The 20,135-nt window shown below is 38.3% G+C and overlaps 4 protein-coding genes across 7 annotated transcripts; 3 read left to right on the forward strand and 1 right to left on the reverse strand.

Annotated features, from left to right (window-relative positions):
* Positions 1–57: 57 nt before the first annotated feature.
* Positions 58–3,643, reverse strand: lrrc42 (leucine rich repeat containing 42). Its single transcript, XM_068341530.1, has 7 exons — positions 2,994–3,643; positions 2,769–2,900; positions 2,567–2,688; positions 2,376–2,461; positions 2,179–2,292; positions 1,982–2,066; positions 58–1,906 (listed from the first exon to the last, which is right to left on the reverse strand). The coding sequence occupies exons 1-7, from the start codon at positions 3,380–3,382 to the stop codon at positions 1,626–1,628; spliced, it is 1,209 nt and encodes a 402-aa protein (XP_068197631.1). The 5' UTR covers positions 3,383–3,643; the 3' UTR covers positions 58–1,625.
* Positions 3,644–4,008: 365 nt separating this feature from the next.
* yipf1 (Yip1 domain family, member 1) lies at positions 4,009–8,684 on the forward strand. 3 transcript variants are annotated; one of them, XM_068340892.1, is made up of 10 exons: positions 4,009–4,117; positions 4,413–4,522; positions 4,636–4,790; positions 4,906–4,986; positions 5,098–5,185; positions 5,301–5,417; positions 5,516–5,682; positions 6,438–6,620; positions 7,232–7,320; positions 7,602–8,684. In XM_068340892.1, the coding sequence occupies exons 2-9, from the start codon at positions 4,489–4,491 to the stop codon at positions 7,316–7,318; spliced, it is 912 nt and encodes a 303-aa protein (XP_068196993.1). In that variant the 5' UTR covers positions 4,009–4,117; positions 4,413–4,488; the 3' UTR covers positions 7,319–7,320; positions 7,602–8,684. The 3 variants fall into 3 exon arrangements, with proteins under 3 accessions (XP_068196993.1, XP_068196995.1, XP_068196996.1); XM_068340894.1 differs by having other exon boundaries at positions 4,924–4,986; XM_068340895.1 differs by lacking the exon at positions 4,009–4,117 and having other exon boundaries at positions 4,421–4,522; positions 4,673–4,790.
* A 136-nt stretch (positions 8,685–8,820) lies between these two features.
* zgc:113691 (uncharacterized protein LOC503529 homolog) lies at positions 8,821–10,371 on the forward strand. Its single transcript, XM_068340896.1, has one exon. The coding sequence runs from the start codon at positions 9,619–9,621 to the stop codon at positions 10,363–10,365; it is 747 nt and encodes a 248-aa protein (XP_068196997.1). The 5' UTR covers positions 8,821–9,618; the 3' UTR covers positions 10,366–10,371.
* Positions 10,372–10,725: 354 nt separating this feature from the next.
* Positions 10,726–18,378, forward strand: ndc1 (NDC1 transmembrane nucleoporin). Of its 2 annotated transcripts, none has more exons than XM_068340890.1 (18): positions 10,726–10,881; positions 11,475–11,595; positions 11,678–11,779; positions 12,292–12,466; positions 12,551–12,683; positions 13,475–13,583; positions 13,789–13,840; positions 13,948–14,080; positions 14,371–14,463; positions 14,550–14,631; positions 14,740–14,901; positions 14,982–15,242; positions 15,523–15,635; positions 16,050–16,100; positions 16,841–16,904; positions 16,992–17,092; positions 17,459–17,619; positions 17,707–18,378. In XM_068340890.1, exons 1-18 carry the CDS (start codon positions 10,843–10,845, stop codon positions 17,768–17,770), a joined length of 2,016 nt encoding a protein of 671 aa, XP_068196991.1. In that variant the 5' UTR covers positions 10,726–10,842; the 3' UTR covers positions 17,771–18,378. The 2 variants fall into 2 exon arrangements, with proteins under 2 accessions (XP_068196991.1, XP_068196992.1); XM_068340891.1 differs by having other exon boundaries at positions 14,985–15,242.
* The last annotated feature ends 1,757 nt before the right edge of the window (positions 18,379–20,135 follow it).

Here is a 20,135-nt window from a genome sequence, read left to right on the forward strand (position 1 = left end):
CTGCATCATTTATTTTTCATAATAAGCTTATCAAGAATTTAATTCCTCTTATATTGGATATTAGAGGAATTAAATTCTTTCTGTACCTGCACTTGAGGTCATACAAGTGAAGTAGGGTCAAGTAATGTTTCTTCACTGAATAACTTTGTTGAATAAATTGAATACATATGCAAAGGATAACAATTAAAAAAATTACAATAAGGAGAGTTGGTGGTGGATGAGAAGGTAAAGAGTGTATACAGAGAAAGAGGTTAGCTAAGAAGTGTGACACAGAGGACTGAGGAGAGTAGACAGGGGTACACGGAGATACTGCATAGCGTAAAGTGAAAGAGGTGGCAAAGGCCAAACAAGGGGCTTCTAATGACTTGTATGCTTGGTTGGACAGTAAGGAGGGAGAGACTGATCTATACAAGTTAGCAAGACAGAGAGAGATGGGAAGAACGTGCAGCAGGTTAGGGTGATTAAGGATAGGAATGTAAGTCCTGAAAATGAGAACAAAGACTAGAAGAGGTGGCTGTTGGGGACCAGGAATGAGCAAAGATTAGTCAGGATGAAGTGCATTGAAGAGGATGAAGAGTGGAAAGGCACTCGGTCCTGATGATATACCTGTGGAGGTATGGAAGTGTCTAGGAGAGGTGGCAGTAGTTTCTGACTGGATTTTTTAACAGGATCTTAGATAGTGAGAAGATGCCTGAGGAATGGAGGAGAAGTGTGCTGGTGGCCATTTTTAAGAACAGCGGAGATGTGCAGAGTTGTGGCAGCTATAGAGGAATAAAGCTGATGAGCCATACAATGAAGTTATGGGAAAGAGTAGTTGAAGCTAGACTAAGGGCAGAAGTGAGCATTTGTGGGAAGCAGTATGGTTTCATACCAAAAAAAAAAAAGTACTACAGATGCAGTATTTGCTTTGAGGATGTTGATGGAGAAGTTGGTGGACTAATTAATGGACTAACACTGACATTCACAATACATCACCGCTTTGAAGCGGGATGTAAAAACAGCTGAATAAATTATCATTGGGTTCAAACACTTTCAAGACCCATTAACATCAGCTAAAATTTAGAGAAAATTAACGACTGAGCTATCAAGAAACCTATCACGTTCCATTGTGGTTGCTTTGGATATCCAGTTAACGTATATTTTGAGGGAGGGGGATTCCAAGCATCAACAAAATTTCATATTTGTCCACTGATTTATGACTTGGAAGGACCAACTAGGCAGTTTGTTCCCATAAACACTAACTACAACGTACACATTCAGAAATGACAAAACTAAAAATTTGTCCGAACTGAAGTTCCAGTTCATCAACTGAAAATAGCAGCACATTTTTAAAAAAAACAACAAGAATTCTGTGAAAAGTCCTCTTGTGGCATTCATAAATCATGCTATGTTGGCATGGTTATTGACGAAACAATTAGTCCACACAATGTACGTAACCAAATTCTCAAGTGTTTTTACTAAATTATGAAAACATCACATGCATTAACTTTATTAGTAAAAACATTTTTTGCTTGGATCTTAAAATGTATCAAGAGTTCAGCAAAATGAACAGTCTGGAAAGGCGTTTCCAATTGTGATTATGCCAGCACACTTCAGATCTACGGAATGCTGCATGTGCACATACCTCAGTAACTGTTCAACAAGTCCATGTCTTCTTCACTGAAAGCTGATGAGCATAAACGCTTTGTAGGTTGTTGATGTGAACTGTCACACGTTTCTGTGTCACGTTGTCTTTTTGTGAAGTTGTGCCTGTGTTGATGTGTTTTGGTTGGAGTCCCTTTCTCTGAAATATGGCTGTCTGCTGCAGGTTTGTAAAACTGCAGCCGTCCTCCCATGTCCTCTTCATACCTCTCGCATACAAAGGGTGCTGCATTCAGAACATCTCTGACAAATTTATGCCTGCCAACTAAAGATCAGAGAAACTTTTAAGACTACTTACTGTATATTCTGATATTGAATAAAACTTAAAATATCAACTTACAAAAGTGAAGTGCCGATGTTCTTGATTCATCAATTTTCCTCCGTTTTGGCATTTGTAATCCATTTGTTTCCCATTGGTTTACAACCTAAAATTAGACAATGCCTTTGTTTATAAAAGATCAAACAACACTATAATACTCCTATAAATGAAGAAAAGTGGCAACATTAAATGAACATGTTATTAACTGAAATATGTACCTGTTCTGCCCAACCTTCTGTTTTACACCGCAAGTGATCAAATATGTCCAGAGGTTTTTCAGAACAAAGGAGCCCCAACAAGTCATACATGGTTGTCTTCAATTTTGAGCAAAGCTGGAGGCAAGAATGACATTTCAATTAAAGCAACAAAAAAATAAGTCTTAGCCAAGTGTCACACTCAGCAATTACTGTCATACCTTCAAACAAGTCCCAGATACATCAAGTTTTTCAAGTTTTGGCAGACATGTGAGGTATCTGACTGCTCTCTCTGAGATGGGGTTATCTTCAAGGGAAGTAAAATAATTATGATGAATGTAAGCTGCCCCGTATGCACATAGACACAAAATTGGTGGTGAAGAAAGAATCAGACAATATTTTCCGCACTAACAGGAAAGATCAAGAAACTGAAGACAGTCCAGTCCCTTTTTCATCATCCGAATAGGAGCAGTCAGTCGTTGTAGGCCAACATCTGACAGACTGTTACCACCAATGCCAAGATAAACCAGGCAGCTGGAAAAAAAAGTCAAATATGTTGTCGAAATCTATTCTTTTTTAAATGTCTCTTCAAGACTGATTAAGTCTGGTATTACCATGCCAGTGAGCTGGATATTAGATGTGGGAATATCTCATGATCGTCACCTAGTCTGCAGCCAAACAGATCCAGAGACTTCAGACTGTTAAATGTTTTTATTTCATTCATTCTTTCATGCAAGAGTGGAAATCTGCAGAAAGAAAGCAGAATAGATGTTACAACCACAGGCAACACACACAACAAAGTAACCTGGGAGGCAAAAGACGTGATCTCACCATCTTACCTATTTCTCAGACAGAGGGATCCAAGTACCATCTTTCCATATGCATCGCTAAATAACTGCAAAGCTTTTGTGGAAATGTCTACATTTAAAAAAACGTGATTCTCCTCTGCTGTTGCAAAAAGTTTCGCTCCTATTTGTTCAGGGAAACCAACCAGAGAATCCACGTGGTGTATGTTGTCAGCCACAAATAAAAGGGTGATGTCGAAGAGAGATTTTGTGGTGTATCGAAGACTTCCCTCTGCATTGTAGGTAAAAATGAAATGCTCTTTTCTCAGCACTAATGGATTTGCCCTCCTGCATGATGGAACTGGCTCTGGCTGTGCCAGGACTATGTCACTTACACGACGAAGGCTGCCTCTTTCTCGGACATAAATGGTGCCACTGTCCATATTGAGGCCACACTTTTCCTAAACAAGCGGACACGTTTAGTCAACTAGCTTTTTAACAATAATTTGTTGAAGCATTACAAGTCATAGCAAGTTTTGCTAGTTAGCTTACGACGGACAATGGGCAAAAACCTCCTTATATAATACTCATGCAAGACCTCTGTCTTTAGCATAACTTTATAATGATCGTTTCATTCTATTCTGTCAAATTATCCATCTAATACGTACTTCTTTCCGAGTGTTGAAATCCTTTTAGTACTAAGAGGGCAAATGAACGAATCCTACTATGACAACGTTAAGCCCCGCCTTACTATTGCGGTGGCTCGTTTAAAATAACGTTCCATGTCATAAGTTTAACCAATCAGCGCCCTCATAGGGAAACCTTCCCGACAAAGACATCAGTACTAACCAATCAGAGGAGAAAGACAGTTTGTGCCTTCGCCGTAGTAGGGTCAAACATTTGGCAACCAACCCGTCCATGAATGGAAATTCGCTATTCGCTGCTCAAAAATTAGCATATTAGTTGCCAAAAATCCACTTTCAGTAATGTAAGAAAAAAACAAAAAATAACTCTGATAAAGTTAAATATAAATATTACATTCAAAAGAGTTAAAACTCTTACTTTGAAACAGTATTGAAACAGGAAGATGTCTTGTTTACATGCTGGCATTTTCCTGTTCCACGGGACAAAAACTGAGCGAAATGATATGATTTTCATGAGTTGTGAAAGATAATTTGGTAAGCATGGATTGTTTAATTATACTAGTGGCTTTCAAATACAGCAAAGGTTCTTGCAGTTGGCTTGGCAAGTCCTCACATGCGATATTTCATGAAACATTAAAAGCTGCTGATGAGCTGTCAAAGGAGGGCTCTTTACAGCTAACTGAAGCTACCTTAGGATGTTAGCACTGCTTTATTATGTGCATTATTTGCTCGTAGTTTATAAAGTTAAAAGTTGTAAATAAATTTGGGATAATTTACAAATGTGATCCCAAACTATTTTTTTTTTCGTCTTTACTTCATTGCGTTCTAGGATTTGGAAAGGAAAAGTTTTCGATTGTTTCCGATTCGAAGAGGAAGACCTCGTCTCTAAGACTGAATCCGCATAAATGGCGTCGAGAAACGATCCGTTCCAATTTAAAGGTGGGTGTCGTCCGGTCTCTTGTGTCTTCAGCAGATGAAGTTGCCACTTTGATGCACTGCTATTAGCAATGCACACTTCATTTAAAAAAGTGTTATCCTTGCCATGACAATAGAATTCGAGGAAGCTGACAGTATGTTGGACGCCAACAGAGATGCAATCACCATTAGGATAGAAGATGAAGACATGAAATCTGAGAAGCAAAGAAAAGATGCTGGTTTCACTCACGAAGATGACGAGGATCGGTTCGTGGATGATGACAAGAGAGAGGTCTGGGCAAGCATTAAACTTAACTGGGAATGTGTGAATGTTCATGGTCAGATAAATGTTTCTGTATCACTTATTTGTAATTGAATGTTTATTTATATGCATGCTTTGATTATAGCTTCTCTTTGCACAAAAGAAAAGCGCCCCTTTTTGGACATTTGAATACTACCAAAGATTTTTTGACGTCGACACTCATCACGTAAGACTTCAATGACTTTTTACTAATTTTATAAAAAAATTTTTTTAAATATTAGGTCAATTAGTCATTTAGAAAAAAAATACAGTGTTATACATGTGACATATCTGTCAGGTGAAGGAAAGAATCCTTGGTACAGTGCTGCCGTGGCCCAGAAAGAACTTCATTCAATTCTACCTTCGACGAAATCCCGATCTTTATGGTCAGCACTTTCAAAATTTAATGCTTCTTGTCCTAATTTTCCAAAAAGATTTTGGTTATTAAATTACTAAAAGATTTAACAATAATAATAATAATAATAATAATTGTGCTTTCAGGACCCATCTGGATCTGTACAACTCTTGTGTTTGCTATTGCCATCAGTGGAAACATGTCCAACTTTTTGGTGAATCTAGGCAAGCCAAACTATACATATACCCCAGAGTTTGGAAAAGGTAAGCACTGTTATCCATGACTTTTTTTCAGGTTGAATATAAGAGGACACTAGAATTGCCTATTTTAAAAAAAAACTTAAATTTTTCTTGTTTTCAAGTGACAATAGCAGCAACAACCATCTTCAGCTATGCTTGGTTGGTGCCGCTTGTCCTCTGGGGTTTTTTGCTGTGGAGAAACAATAAGATCATGAACTTGGTGTCATATTCCTTCATGGAGCTCATCTGTCTGTATGGATATTCTCTTGCAATTTACATTCCTGCAGTGGTAAGAGTTGAAATTCACCTCAAAGTATTGGATGTAACAAATTTTAACAGTGCTTCCTTTCATACTGTACACTATGGTGGTGGTGTCATTGTATATTTAAATTCCGGTGTTTGTGTGATTTTAAAGGCATCAATTTTTAACTAGTATGGCAGGAACTGTATGAATGAATACACCTTTGATGCACTGGAATAACTTAATGCTAACTCAAATTAAACCCCATGTTTAATTTAAATAAATGTTACCTAGAGCAACAATATGTTTAACATATTTTGTTTGGTTTGGCAATAGAAAAAAAAATTACTTTATGTGTGAAAAAAATGATTGCCGTACATGATACTTGTACATCAATGAAAACGTTTTTATGACCTATTGATAAAGCTTCAGTAATTGAACCTTCTCAGCTTCATGTACTGTTCAACAATAATAAATCTTGACTAAATATTGGTGACATTCAAATGTGGCCACATAATCAGGAGGCTTCATCACAGAAACTACAGCGAGTCTGTGATAAATTTTGAGCAAGGCTTATTATAATTTTTGAATATTTGATATTATTAAATGCTTCCATAAATGATTTTATAGCTAAATAAGATATTCATATTTCATTAAGATGTATTGCTGCTTCTACATTACAGCTTTACGTTTCAGTTGGTGATTTTCCTTTATGTCATCAATACATATTGAGCACTAATATAATTTTCAAATATTTGTTACGGGATGACTTGTCTGTAATGCAGAATGTTTTCTTAAATAAGGTCTTATGGATACTCCCTTATGAATGGCTGAGGTGGTGCTCCATCGTGGTGGCTCTTTGCCTCTCTGGTTCAGTTCTTTTGATAACCATCTGGCCCGCAGTCAGGGATGACCAACCCAGAATTATAGCAGCAATCCTGTCATCCATTTTTATCCTCAACGTTCTGCTTGCTGTTGGTTGTAAGGTAATTTTGCTTATTATAGTTATGACAGTACCTGTGCATATTTTGACTGGTAGTATTAATTGCTAAATTGAGAAAATCCAAATGACTGAAGATGGCAGTCGGTCTTCACGTAGATCAATACTATGTTTAACTTCACTCACATTTCTCAATAGTCTGTGGAATGGCCATAGACTGACAGGCTTGTTTATGTCAGTCACACACAGTACACTACAGGAAACAGGCATTGTTTCATGCCTGTCTGTGTTTCTGGGACATCACCATACGTGTCGGTGTTAAGTTAAGGTTAGGTGAAACTCATCATTGGAAAACAATGGCCACCACATTTTGCTAACTCGTGTGAGACCAGGCTGTTAAAGCAGTTCCTAATGTGAGTACTCTCAGGTGTACAAAGGTTTCACATGTCTGCTCACATTCTTGTAATTAGTCTACTAAGTAAGCCTGTGTCTGAAAGCTGTCACCAAGATGAACTGTTGTATTTTGTATGCAGTAAAGCTGATCATTTGCTGAACATCCATACTCAGATGAACCAAGTTTAGCTCTTGGTTAATCACCAGTTTCACCTTATGCTTTATTTGCTTTTCAGGGTTTAAAAATTGTGTTTTGTTTCTCAGGTTTATTTCTTTAGCAAATTGGATGAAGTACTGCCAACTAAAAATTCCACTGCTGTAGTGGTGATCAAGGCTCCATCTTCAACATAGAGGTAAATAATCATGCAGCCAATATTTTTGCTTTAATTCCAGTGAATACATGCTCTCATAACCTGATACATGTAAGTCAAATATGTCAAAGTGAGTTGACTTAGCATTTTGTAATGGCCGTTTTTATACTGACATTCGTCATTTCAATGGTTGTGAGCTCCTTCTACATTGATGACCTATTGAGTGGCTTTTGTTTTGTTTTTTTACCTAGTAGAGCAGAACACCTGACACCGGACTTCCTTAACATGATTTCTTCTAATCAAGTGTTATTTTTAAATTGCAGGTTCTCTTGTTGCCTTGTTAGAACGAATCAAGTTGCTGTGGTGATGAAGTCACAGGTCGTTTGGATTTCACCTGCACTCAGACATTCTGGATTATACCCTCAGATCCTTAGCCTAGTTTCAACTGTGTGACCCCTGAGACAGAACTTTGGTACCACTTATCTTCTTCTTCTTTTCCTTTCGGCTTTTCTCTTCAGGGGTCGCCACTGCGAATCAATTGCCTCCATCTAACCCTGTCTTCTGCATCCTCTTCTTTCACACCAACTACTTCATGTCTCACAATATCCATAAACCTCCTCTTTGGTCTTCCTCTAGGCCTCCTGCCTGGCAGTTCAAAACTCACCATCCTTCTACCAATATATTCACTATCTCTTCTCTGGACATGTCCAAACCATTTCAGTCTGGTCTCTCTGACTTGATCTCCAAAACCTCTGACATGTGCTGTCCCTCTGATGACGGATGAAGGATAGGATCATTCTTGATCCTATCCTTCCTGGTCACTCCCAAAGAGAACCTCAGCATCTTCATCTCTGCTACCTCCAGCTCTGTCTCCTGTCTTTTCCTCAGTGACACTGTCTCTAGACCAAACAACATCGCTGGTCTCACCACAGTTTTGTACACCTTTCCTTTCATTTTAGCTGAAACTCTGAACACCAGTTCTCATCAGACCCCACACTTGCAAATTATGTGTTAAAACACTATATCATTCTTAATAGACTTTTCTGTCAGTAGTGAATGAATGAATGTTTTTTCTAGAGTGGCCATCAAAACCACACAGTTGAATCTCACAGCAGTATACTGTATGTCAGCAAAAGGGTCTCTACCAGGAGATAAGGAAGTACAGTAATGTGGCTGAAGAACCTTGAGACTGTAGTTATCAATAATGTAGCATTTTGCATTTCTGTATATATGGATTAACACATACCATCGATTTGAGCTATTTCAGCTATTTTTGATTGATTTGTGTTTTTTGCTAAATCTACACCATTTTCTGACATTACATCAACAGATATAAAAAGTGTATATATATCTTTGTATTTACTATATCATAATAAAGCAAATCTGGCGAAAACAGGTAATCTACACTAACATTGTTTGTCCACTTTTTTTAAATTAAATATAAACGACAGAAAAGTGTAGCTAGATACAAAATTAAATTCAAATAATTTTAACACAATTTAAAATATTCAAACCGGGTCGTGAGTATGAGCCTGCAGCAGCATTTGTTCATCTGCATAAAAAATGTGTAATATTTTCCACAGACTGCATCATATAAAAAGCATAATGTCTGTTCGTATTTGTTTTTTTTAAAGAAAACCAATTATCAGGCAAGACTGTCTTAAATCACATCAGCCCCCACCCGTGACTATAACGTGACTGTCCAGTCTCCTGATAGCACTGAAGGTTGCCATTACGTTTCAGCTGTGGGCCACTTTAAATATTTATGGAGTTCTCAGGTAGGCCTTTTTTATTTATTTTATTGTGTCAAAGCAAATGTCAAACTTAAAGTGTGCTTAGGCTGCTGGTTTTTAAAAAAAAAAAAAAATTTCATCTGTCTAAACTTGTGTTTGCACCAAGTAACAGAGTCTACTGTGTCATAGTTCAGATGCAGAAATTGCCTGCACTGGAAAATATTATTTATGCATGTTAAGCCTGTATTTGGGTGCACAGTGTGCAGTCAACACCTTCTACTCAAGGAACCTACAGTCTCTACTTAATGTTTCCACTAACAAGGATACAGATATTTGATCAATTAACATAATACAAAAAAGTGTGTCACTTGAAACAGTGTCAAAGGGCTACTGATGCCCTAATTAATGGTCATTCTAACCCTAGCTTTGAGTTACACAGGAGTTGTCTGTCAAACAGATAAGCCTGTTGGAGGAATGTCACTTGCCTCAGTCTCAGACATGCATGAGGCTGCTTGTGAACTGGAGTAACAAGCACAATTCTCAAAGACTAGGAAAAGAAAATGTATTTTGTGATTTTATTGTGAAGTGATTAAGATCTTACTATACAATGGCTACACCAAACTTGAAAGGTGAAAAAGTGTCCAAATTGGAGACACTGAAACTTTTGGAGAAATGCAGAAAGGAAAGAGATGATGCCATTCACAGAGAAAACACTCTCAGAGAGAAACTCAGGCAGTATGAGTCAAGGGTCCGTTCAATGGAGGTCCTGAAACAGAAACTGAAGAGCTTGACAATGGACAACAAGGAATTGAAGAAACAAGTGAAGGCTCTTCGTACTGATATTGGACTAGAATCCAGCCCTAATTTCAATGGAAAGACCACAAAGGACATAATCAATGACTTGCATGAAAAGGAACGTGAGTGCAATTCCCTGGTGGAGAAGAGTGGGAAATTAAGTCTGACCATCGATGATCTGACATCAGAGCTGGCAAACACAGTCACCTCTAAAACACTTTTGGAGGAACAAGTGCAGACATTGCAGCAAAATCTGAAGGATATGACAAATAATCAACGCCGTCTACTGAAGCTGTGGGAAGATAAGAAGTCCCAAAGAGAACCGCTTGCCCTCCCTGCAATTGGACAAAAACCAACTACCCATAAAGCAATCCAAACTGAGATGTCCATTAGTTCATCACAAAAGCTTCCAGTTAATGCCTTTGAGACAAAGCCATTATCTCGTGACCACCAAAGAAGAATTGTTTTGGATAAACCCAGTTTTCCGACCTATGGAAACGGCTATCATCATGACAAAAATGTTTTCTTGTATGATGAAGCCAAAGGAATTCAGAATTGACCTGACCCACTGACAACCTTTCAGACTTTAAAATTGTAAATACCCTAAATAGTAAAAACGTGTAAAATTCAAACAATGTACAACGAGTTTATGGCTTGTCTTGGGGTCTGGTGGGCTTTGCTTTGTCACTGAAAGTATTTCTATCATTGTTGTAACATACCTTAAGTTTTGTAAACATTTTACCTGACGCAAAATTTAAAAACGTTACTGTTTGTGAATTTATTCCGTTGTATTAAACTTGAATTGCTCAGATAGTCCAAATAATGTAAAGATCCATATTTATTCCTAAACTCCAAAAGCTTGAGTTCGCGTGGCTGTGATTCTGACGGCAGGCAGGAGAACGGACACCTTCAGCTGGGGTCCCGCAGAGGTCCTTTGAATGCATGTGGCGCGATATGGGAAACGTAAAGGAAATATAGTTTTACAGCAGGAGAGAATATTTATTGTTGTTGATTCGTGACTGTCGTGCATTCTAACATGTTTTCCACAGAAGAAAGTTGTTGGTTTGTCCGCAAGGTGAGTCTCTGTACTTAATTCTTCATTCACAAAGGGAAACATCTTCCGGAAATGCTAGTTTGCTAAACTGAATTAGCCTGTGTTGTATTACCCTATGTGACGACAGTTATGATTTTTTTTAGGTTTTGTTAGCGACACTAAAAGTAAGGGACTGTAAAACTGCAGCTAATCTTAATAAACAGATACGTAAATTAAAGTATTACCCTATGTGACTACAGTTATGATTTGTTTTAGGTTTTGTTAGCGACACAAAAGTAAGGGACTGTAAAACTGCAGCTAATCTTAATAAACGGATACGTAAGTTAACTAAACGAAAGCCAGAAACTACTCATTTTGCCGTCACATAACAGGGAATACCATTTATTGTAGTAATGCTTGTTCCTTAAATATTCAGCAAAATTATTGAAATATGAAAGCACTATCATAGGAAGCACTTTATTTTGCTTAGAAGAAACCATATAAAGCAGTATGGACATTGCCTAATGTGACAGCTAGGCAGAATATGCGGTTGTAGCTGTAACATCTACTTCTGTTCATCTAAGTTAATGACTTCGTATTTGTCGTGTGTCCGTAATACTGATTGCTCTGCTTAGGTGATTTGCTGGAGAGCTGTGGCCAGTATTGCTTGGGCTGTCCTGTTGTTGCCACCCATCACAGCAGTTTTTGTAATTCTCAGCAGATTAAGTCTCCTCCACCCCATCCAGGCAATATCAGGTCAACATGACATCCACAATGAACTGCGCCTCTTAGCTATCTGAGTTTCTGTACATATTGTAACCTGTTTTTTCATGTGCAGAATGTCTGTCCCTCCTAATGAGCGCAAGTGCCATCTTCACATTGATCCTACTGTGTGGAGTAATCCTCTTGGTTGGTTTCCTGAACCTGGAGTACTACACAGGTTAGATCCACGATGCTGTTGTTACTGTTTGCTCACATTGGCTTTCTCTTGAATAATGTGTTGACCAAGTCTTGAGTTACTGGTATATTGGCCTTTCAAGTGAGAAAAAAATTCAAAATCCAACTGATTTGGAACTGATGAACTGAAATTTAGTCATGTATAACTCGGGAATTGAATGAATTCTCTACAGATGATCAAATTTGCATGACAGAACCAAACTCTTTAAGCCACTGTGTCCTTGTTAACAGTATATAATTTATAATGTAGTAATAGAACTTCATTAACTGATAGTTATTAAATTTTATTAAATAATTTTTGGTACTACTTTGCAGGCAACACAGTCTTGCCTAGTTCATTCTGTATGACATTTACAGTACATTGTACATTAGTTGGATGCTTTATCTCTGCTAACTTGTATTTCTACACATTACCTTATTGCAATGTCTAGAAGGAATTTTATTAAAGCTGTCATTTGTGTTAGTCTTTGTGATTTTATCTTTTTTTCTGTTCAGTCATCCCAACTATTGCCTGCTCAAAAATAGCACTTTTGGGTCAGCTGTTTCACCCTTGCCAGTTGATCAACTTCATCGTCCACATTGTTATGGGAATAACCATGGCTTGGTGTTGTACCATCGCTATTGGGGGCAGATATGACACACTGGTCTACCATTGCCCGCAGAATGATGTGTAAGCAACTACCAAACAACACTTACATTCAGAGTTTTATAATTTTCATTCTGAGTCTTAAGTCATTCAATTTCTTTTCAACAGTGACAGCTCTTCTCAGATGTGTCTAAATGAATATCACGTCATCCTACTTTTGGCTGGAGCCTTTTTTGGATTCTCTCACAGTGTTTTGGGTGTGATCTACAACATGAACTATGTTTCTTTTCACAGTATCCAGGTATAATTTGATGCATACTGAATGTTTTTTAAATATAGTTTGTCTAAATGGATTTGTTTCATATTAAGGCTCTCAAATTTCATATTTTTTCTGCACAATTATTGTGGTCAGACACAATATCCCTTTCAAATAATTTATACAGATGTCAAACATCTGTTTATTGGCCATGTTTTTTTTTTGTGGCGTTTGGCTGACCAGATGAGCTGATAAACCACCCACAAGGCCTCAGTTCAGTTTCGATCATGGGACTTTATTTAGGAAATAAAGTATTTTCATAGTCTGCTCTCTCTCTAATATAGTGGAATAATGTAACACTCTACCTTTGGTGATCAAAGCACTGAATGAGTACATTTGAAGAACTTTGTACCAGGGCGTAATTCAAAGAACATGACCTGATTACTCATAGCAATACACAGACTCCACAGTAAATTATTTTTTTGATTTTGGGTTAACTATACAACAGTATTTAGCATCAAGATAAATACTGATTATAAGTCTAAGTATTTAAGTAATATCCTTAACACCTTTATAATTTTTTTACCATCATAGTTCTATCAGGGCTGGTTTATGGCAACATCCCTATCTCGAATATTTGTTTATTTTGTAGTGGTTTAATTCCCTTTTCTTAAGTATAACCTTATTTGGCTTGTTTTATTTTAATAAATAAATCTGGATGTCTTTAGCTATACAAACTAAAACAAATTTCAGAAACATAAAGAAATCCACTGTTCTTTTTAAATAGTAGTTTATGGTTAGCTCTGATGTTCACTCAGATTTTGTTCCTTCCCCAGCAATACAAATACCTTCGTTTTAAAGGATCCCTGCCTATGGTGTTGAAATGCAGTGCCACTCAGGCACTTTACTCTGTCAGGAATTACATTGTTTTGTATTTCTTTTTGGGTAAGTGATGTTTATTTTGAAATGAAATCTGAGTATCACAAAGCTTCTTTACATGCTGGAAAAAAAACAGCATTTTCGCAAATACTGTTTAAAGTAACTTCTTTTTTAGGCATGGTTGTATTGTTCAATTTTCTATTTGTTTTTTTCCTGTGGTTTTTCACACAAAAACATCAGATTAGATTGAAGTACTCTTTTTTTTTTACAGGATACATTCTAAAATCATGGTTGTATAAAACATTGAATCTTCAGTTGAACAGGTCAGTATAGATTTTTTATAATCTTTTATTTATGTGTTCATTTTTTACCCGCCTCACAGTACATCTTTCTTTAGTATTGTAAAGCAGTTTGTGTGTCTTGTTTTCAGCTCTGTCCACCCTCTTGATAGCATAGCTGGACTTTTAGACCTCTCCCTGCTCTACCACCTGTGGATCAGTGCCAGCTTCATCTTTTTCACATGGAACACCACACTAATGCTCTTTAGGATCTTTGTCACTGAGGTATGTGTATCAGAAAAGACTAAATGTATTCACATTCACTGAAGTCACAGAATGAAAATTATTTATCTCATTATAATCATTCTAATTATCTCATATCATTGTAAAACTGATGACTTACAAGTTCAGTTGTTTTACAGCTAGCTTTTTAGATTATCACCACAGCACCAACTTCATTGGACTCTATATTTCATGATGAACATTACAGAGTCCATTTGAAGTGATCTGTTCATTTTACTCTTGAGGTTGACTTAAAGTGAATATATTTCTAAAGTGTTTTCTTTTGTCTACAGTTTTACAATTTTCCTTTGCAGTCATCTTTTACTGAAGATGCTCACCAATGTCTTCCGAAAGTTCTTACCAACAAGCAGCCAATGATCTTGAAGGTAAATGAAACATGATCACATTAAAGATCAAAGTTCCCTTGAGCATCACATTTGAGTCTGGTAACATTTTTTCTCCCTATAAATAGTTTCTAGCTTTGCAGGACTTGGCACTGCTGTCTCAACATTCGCCATCACGACGCCATGAAGTCTTCAGTCTAAGTCAGCCAGGTCTGTTTTGATGTCAACATAGACATGTTGCCACACTTTTAGCATTCCTATTATTATGAATAGATGTAGGAACAAGAAAAAAATATACTCATCTTTTATCTTTCCCAGGTGGCCATCCGCATAACTGGAATGCCATCAGCAAAGAATGTTTGTCTCTGCTGGCTGATCTTACTCAAAGACTCGCAGCTTATCATGATGCTGTGGCAACCAATGGCAGGAGCAAATCGTTGTCTACTGGGAGTGACAGGAAGTCTTCATCTGAGACATCAGGTTACGATAAAATACAAGACAACTTGTGTTTGCAGTCTCCTCTTTTGATGGTCTGTATCCAACTATATTTGTTTTAAAAGTAGCGTCAGGTACAGAAGATCTGCTGAACTCCAGGCCCATGTTCCAGATGAAAACTCCAGCCTCAATCTTCAAACGCACCATTGTTGGCAGCCCACACAGCCCTCTGACATCACCATTCACTCCTGACCTGGACAGCCCTTTTGTTTCTCCTGCACTGCGGCGCCTTACTGCTCCTGTGGAACAATGCTCGCCGTGGTTTGGCACAGTGCAAAGCCCACACATCATGAGGAGAGGCCCAAAACTCTGGTCTACCTCTACAGGTGAGGAAGAGGACACATGTACCATCTATTTTTAGCAAAGTAGAGTTTGCAAACAATAACATCAGCCACTGCCAGTCGGGAGAGAGAGAGAAAGATTTATTTATTGACTTTATTGGTCCCAAACTATCACGTTTTGTTAATGCCAAGAGGTAGGTGTATATTGTATACTATGGAGTTCAGGATATTATCAGTAAATTATACATGTATGATCAATATGATATTTATGAATCCATTTGATTTTTCTGTACCAGTTTGTGATTTTGCATCTGTCCTGTTACAGATTCGCAGGTTGACAGCAGTCCACAGTCTTCCCCTACTTTAGTTCCTAGTCCCAAGCAGGAGCCAACAAAACCAAGTTTCATGAATCAGTTCTTCCAGAACAGAAAAGAACAGGTGCATAAATCTGTTTGTTATAGTTCTTGCAACAAAGACATCAGCATTTTGACATTTTTGTATAGTTGTGTCAAAAGTGCTTCTCATACTCAACATTTCTTAACTTGGGCGTAAGAGTAATAGTTTCTCAGAGTCTTTGTGTGTCTCACTTGTTTTCTGTAAGTTTTGTCCCAGTGGCATCAGAATTGTTTTCTACAGAGGTGAAGGAGACCAAAACGTTTTCAGCTTGAGTGAGAAAGTTGCCTGATTTGTATTCTGACCAAGGATCTTCCCACTGATTACTTCTGCTTTAAGTGAAGGTCACATTGTGGAAAGTGCTGGAGTGATCTTATCAAAGGTTGCTTGTAAGGAAAGAGTGTAATTTAATGTATGTTATATATTTCTTATACCAGTAAACTTCCTTGTGTCATCCAGGTAAAACATTTTTTTGCGAAGCGGGTGCTGAAAATGTACTTGTTCAACAAGGTAAGGATGACTGGGTTGTTTCGGCTTCTGAACTAATTTCTCTGCATGATCTCATGAGTAGATTTTCTTTTGGCTTCAGCAAACATAACAACCTCACCTTGCCGGCATCACTAGTTTAACATTGGTGGTGTTTGGATTGGTTGTGCAGACACAAACAATATTGCTCTTTTCTATCTATCTAGTTGTTCCAGTGAGCCGTACTGGCTTAACCCGAATGCTTTGACAGTTGCCATAGTAATTGACATCAATAGTATCAGTATTTGAATGTTTATGCTATAGATCCATGCTCATATATAACGTTGATGTGATATGCATACATATACAGTAACTACCAGTGTGAACACATCTACTCTGCATGCATAAATGTGGTTCAGCCAGGAATGGCTGTTGGTGGGACAGTAGCTTACTTTTTTAAATTTCCTGTCCTCACAACTTACTTAATGCGTAACTACAGTTAAGTATTTGAGTAAATATCTGCCATAAGTTTAAGGTTATTTCACTACCCCAGCCTTTCTAATTGCTTTTAAGCTTAAAGGATTAGATAACCATGTAACAACTGTATTTAGTTATTGATCATAGTATTTATTTGTTGAAAGTAGTTTATACTTTTTTTGATCATGCATGCATGGTGTAGTGTAATGCCACTGGTGTGTCTGTGTAACTTCCTAATTCATTCTACTGTAAGTGCACACCAATATGTTTAGTAGAAAATCTTCACGTGTTACAATAATTTCTTGCAGCTTCCAGAAGCATCAAATCAAGCCCTTTTTGCAGACAGCCAGGCTCATATCTGGGCTTTAGAAGGTGAGAAGAGTTAGTGGTATAGTTATAGGAACAACATGTTGATATAACATCTACAGTACTTTACTGTCCGCTAATGTTCACCTGCAGGGCTTTCTTACCTCGTTCAAGCCTCCTTCTCAGAAGACCAGTTTGGGGTTGTGCAGACTACACTACCCAGCATTCTCAGTTGTATGCTGGCGTTACAAGAGGTAAACTGTGTTTTTTTTTTACATCAGACAACCAGACATCACACATTGCAGCAGGAACGATGATTCTTGGTTCAGAGCTCATAGTGCAACTTGTATTAAGTATTTAATTTTGTTGCATACGTTTTATGCATTAAAAAATTAAAGTGAATCAAAGTAAGTGAACAATAAGTGAAAAGTGACTCATTCCAATGTTTATATTGACTGTATAAAACATATCTTTGAGTTATCACATGTGACTTTAAAAAAAAAACACGAGTTTCAGCTGCTTCACGTAACTGTTGTGTATATAACAAAAACTTGAAATTACTGCTTTAGTTTTGTGTTGTGTGCCTCCTGATACCAGTTTTTTCCTGTACTTGTTTTCAGGCAGTTGATCGACACTTTAAGCTACCGCACGCCTCCAGTAAACCCATTAAGTCGAGCAACAGCATGGAAGAGTCGACGCACAAAACACTACGCTTTGCTCTCAGGGCCACTGTCAAGACTGCCATCTATAGGATAACCACCACTTTTGGAGATCATTTAAAGTAAGGCCTGTCAGTGAACTTGACATGAAATGATAAAAAACATTTCAAGTGTACTAATATTTGTTCAATCTGTTCATTAATCCTCAGTGCTATTCAGATGTCTGCAGAGCACCTGAAAAGATTGCAGCAGTTTCTTGAATACAAAGAATAATAACAGACTTGTGTGTGTCCTAAGATTCTTTCTAGTGTTTTTTGTGTGTGCAAATTAGCATAAATGAGGCAAGTAGTGAATGACAACAATTTTGCCTTTTTAGTATTTATGTAATGCTCCCCCATACATGACGTGGGTGGGAGGGGTGTCAGGAACCCCATCTGATGAACTGAGTTTGGTTGGAAGACTTCCTGTACTAAAAAATTGACTCATTCTAGTTTTTCACAACTGTATCCCCATTACTTTTGGAATTGGAATGAGTTTAAAGGGCTATTTGTGCTATAGTGTTACATTGTCCTGGTATATTCAACCAGTTGTCATGACATTGCATCGCTATACTTTCAAGAACATTTAGCATCAGTTGTGTGTGAAAGGTGCTAAAATGTGAGCTGTTGGTGAGAATGTGTTTTTGTGTTAAGACATTTCACTGGTGTCAGATATCTAGAAAATACCAGGTAAATATTGGACAGCTTTGTTCATGTAAACCCCTGTCAGTTTTGTCAAGGATGGTGGATTTTATGACAGGTAATGTGTGTAAATATGGTTTCCCATCCAACCAAAGACCCCATCCAGAGATATGTTCAATAAATATGTAATTCAAAGATTGATTGGATTTCTTGTGGCCTTAATTAAGTGTACATCATGAACATACAGTGCATTTTCAGAATCAACAGTACTAACAGTGTTCAAGTGTTTTTCAATGGTTTGCTTTTCCTCCAGTTTTCCAAGAAGTTCCCATATTGTGACAGGCTGTCAGAACAGTCATACAAATTGAGAAAACTGGATGTCAAGAAACCAAAAATTTACTATTGTACTTTTAGAACTGTTCCTCACAGTGGATCATTACAGTACTTATTTAAATGGGCATGCCGTATTTATGTGCAAAATTACACATTCCGAACACTTGCAAAAATAACTGGTTACAAAAGGGCTGAAAGCCAGTGAGAACATTAAATATATACCATTACAATTGTTAAAAGAAACTAAACATGTCAGATTTGACACCTTACCGGTTCATAAACTAAAAATTGCTACACATTTCACTTCAAACATACAGCATTCTATATAGCGTCCTATTGTGGAATAAGTTTACACTGAATTGTAATAGCATACAGTATGCTGGTGTGCCTTATAACATTACTACAGCACACACAACAACAGCACAAAAATTACAAATAAATGCTAATTCCAGTGTGATGAATCATTTTGAGTATTTGCAATATACTGTTAATTTTAATTAAACATTTTTTTGAAGTGCTGCTTAACCAATGTAGGAAAATATTAGCTCAATATTTAATGGTCTTCAAACCAACTGTATGTTAACCATGTAGATTGGAAATACAAGATTGATGATATTCCTGCCGGGCATTTCTGCCTGACGTGCCTCTGGCGCCTTTGGAATGCTTGTGCACCCTGAACACCTTGGGCCTAACTGGGTCATCAGCTGGGTACTACTGGTCATTGATGTTTCGCTCCTTTAACCCCAGGACATCTCCCGGTGGCGGAGCGATGGCTGGGAATTCTCCCTGCCAACCCCACTGATGCCCTAGGTGATACTTGGTCCCCAGCTCCTATCCTTCCTCCACAGCCACAGCCCGAAGCTGCCCTTCTCTGCCTCCTCCGCCAGCTCCCTTAGCACTCTCCAGTGGCCAGCTCCTGTGCACCCCAGATCTCTGAGCAGGGGAGAGGTTGAAGAGCCCACAAAGCCCCTGCACCCCACCTCAACTGGGCAGATTGTGGCATTCCAGCCCACCTCCCTGCACTCAGCTGCCAGGTCTGAATACTTTGCCCTTTTCCTCTCGTATGCTGCCTCTAGTCCCTCCTCCCACGGGACAGTGAGCTCCACCAAGAGGACCGCCTTGCTGGCCGCAGACCACAGCACCATGTCTGGCTGCAATGTTTCGGCGATCTCCCTGGGGAACTGCAGCTGCCTTCTGAGGTCGACTCTCATACCCCACTCACTGCCAGGTGAGAGAAGCCTTCAGATCAGAAGAGGGGGGTCTCGCTCCGACCAAGACCTGCTCGACCCACTTGGACCCTGCCGACCACCTCGCGATGCTTTAGCCTGCAGATTGTCTGGTCGACCTCTTCCTCTGCTCTCCACCTCCTTCCTGTTCGAACTTTGGTTCCCACTGCCCTGACCAGGTGGTCGGAGGATTCCCTCCAACACCATCCGGGCCTTCTTCTTATATCCCAGGCTGACGGAGTGCAGCGGCAGTTGGAGTGCGCTCTGACCGAAGATGCCCACTTCTGAGAGGCATCTTGGCAGCCCAAGCCACTTCCTAATAAGAGTTTGCCAGTTGGTCCAGCTTGCTTGCAAATGAAGAAGGAACCTGCTGTGTAGGAGCGCGCCAGGCTACGTATG

Source organism: Antennarius striatus, chromosome 18 (genome assembly GCF_040054535.1).
Source record: "Antennarius striatus isolate MH-2024 chromosome 18, ASM4005453v1, whole genome shotgun sequence".
Lineage (NCBI taxonomy): Eukaryota > Metazoa > Chordata > Actinopteri > Lophiiformes > Antennariidae > Antennarius > Antennarius striatus.

What these genes read in the sequence shown, in the direction of transcription:
- lrrc42 (XM_068341530.1), bottom strand. Translation starts at nt 3,382, where the DNA reads ATGGACAGTGGCACCATTTATGTCCGAGAAAGAGGCAGCCTTCGTCGT. An exon ending in TCCCTCTGTCTGAGAAATAG is followed by an intron (nt 2,901 to 2,993) that starts GTAAGATGGTGA and finishes TTCTTTCTGCAG; the next exon opens with ATTTCCACTCTTGCATGAAA. An exon ending in ATATCCAGCTCACTGGCATG is followed by an intron (nt 2,689 to 2,768) that starts GTAATACCAGAC and finishes TTTTTTTTCCAG; the next exon opens with CTGCCTGGTTTATCTTGGCA.
- yipf1 (XM_068340892.1), top strand. Translation starts at nt 4,489, where the DNA reads ATGGCGTCGAGAAACGATCCGTTCCAATTTAAAG. An exon ending in CGATCCGTTCCAATTTAAAG is followed by an intron (nt 4,523 to 4,635) that starts GTGGGTGTCGTC and finishes CCATGACAATAG; the next exon opens with AATTCGAGGAAGCTGACAGT. An exon ending in TGGATGATGACAAGAGAGAG is followed by an intron (nt 4,791 to 4,905) that starts GTCTGGGCAAGC and finishes CTTTGATTATAG; the next exon opens with CTTCTCTTTGCACAAAAGAA.
- zgc:113691 (XM_068340896.1), top strand. Translation starts at nt 9,619, where the DNA reads ATGGCTACACCAAACTTGAAAGGTGAAAAAGTGTCCAAATTGGAGACA.
- ndc1 (XM_068340890.1), top strand. Translation starts at nt 10,843, where the DNA reads ATGTTTTCCACAGAAGAAAGTTGTTGGTTTGTCCGCAAG. An exon ending in ACTCTGGTCTACCTCTACAG is followed by an intron (nt 15,243 to 15,522) that starts GTGAGGAAGAGG and finishes GTCCTGTTACAG; the next exon opens with ATTCGCAGGTTGACAGCAGT. An exon ending in TCCAGAACAGAAAAGAACAG is followed by an intron (nt 15,636 to 16,049) that starts GTGCATAAATCT and finishes TGTGTCATCCAG; the next exon opens with GTAAAACATTTTTTTGCGAA.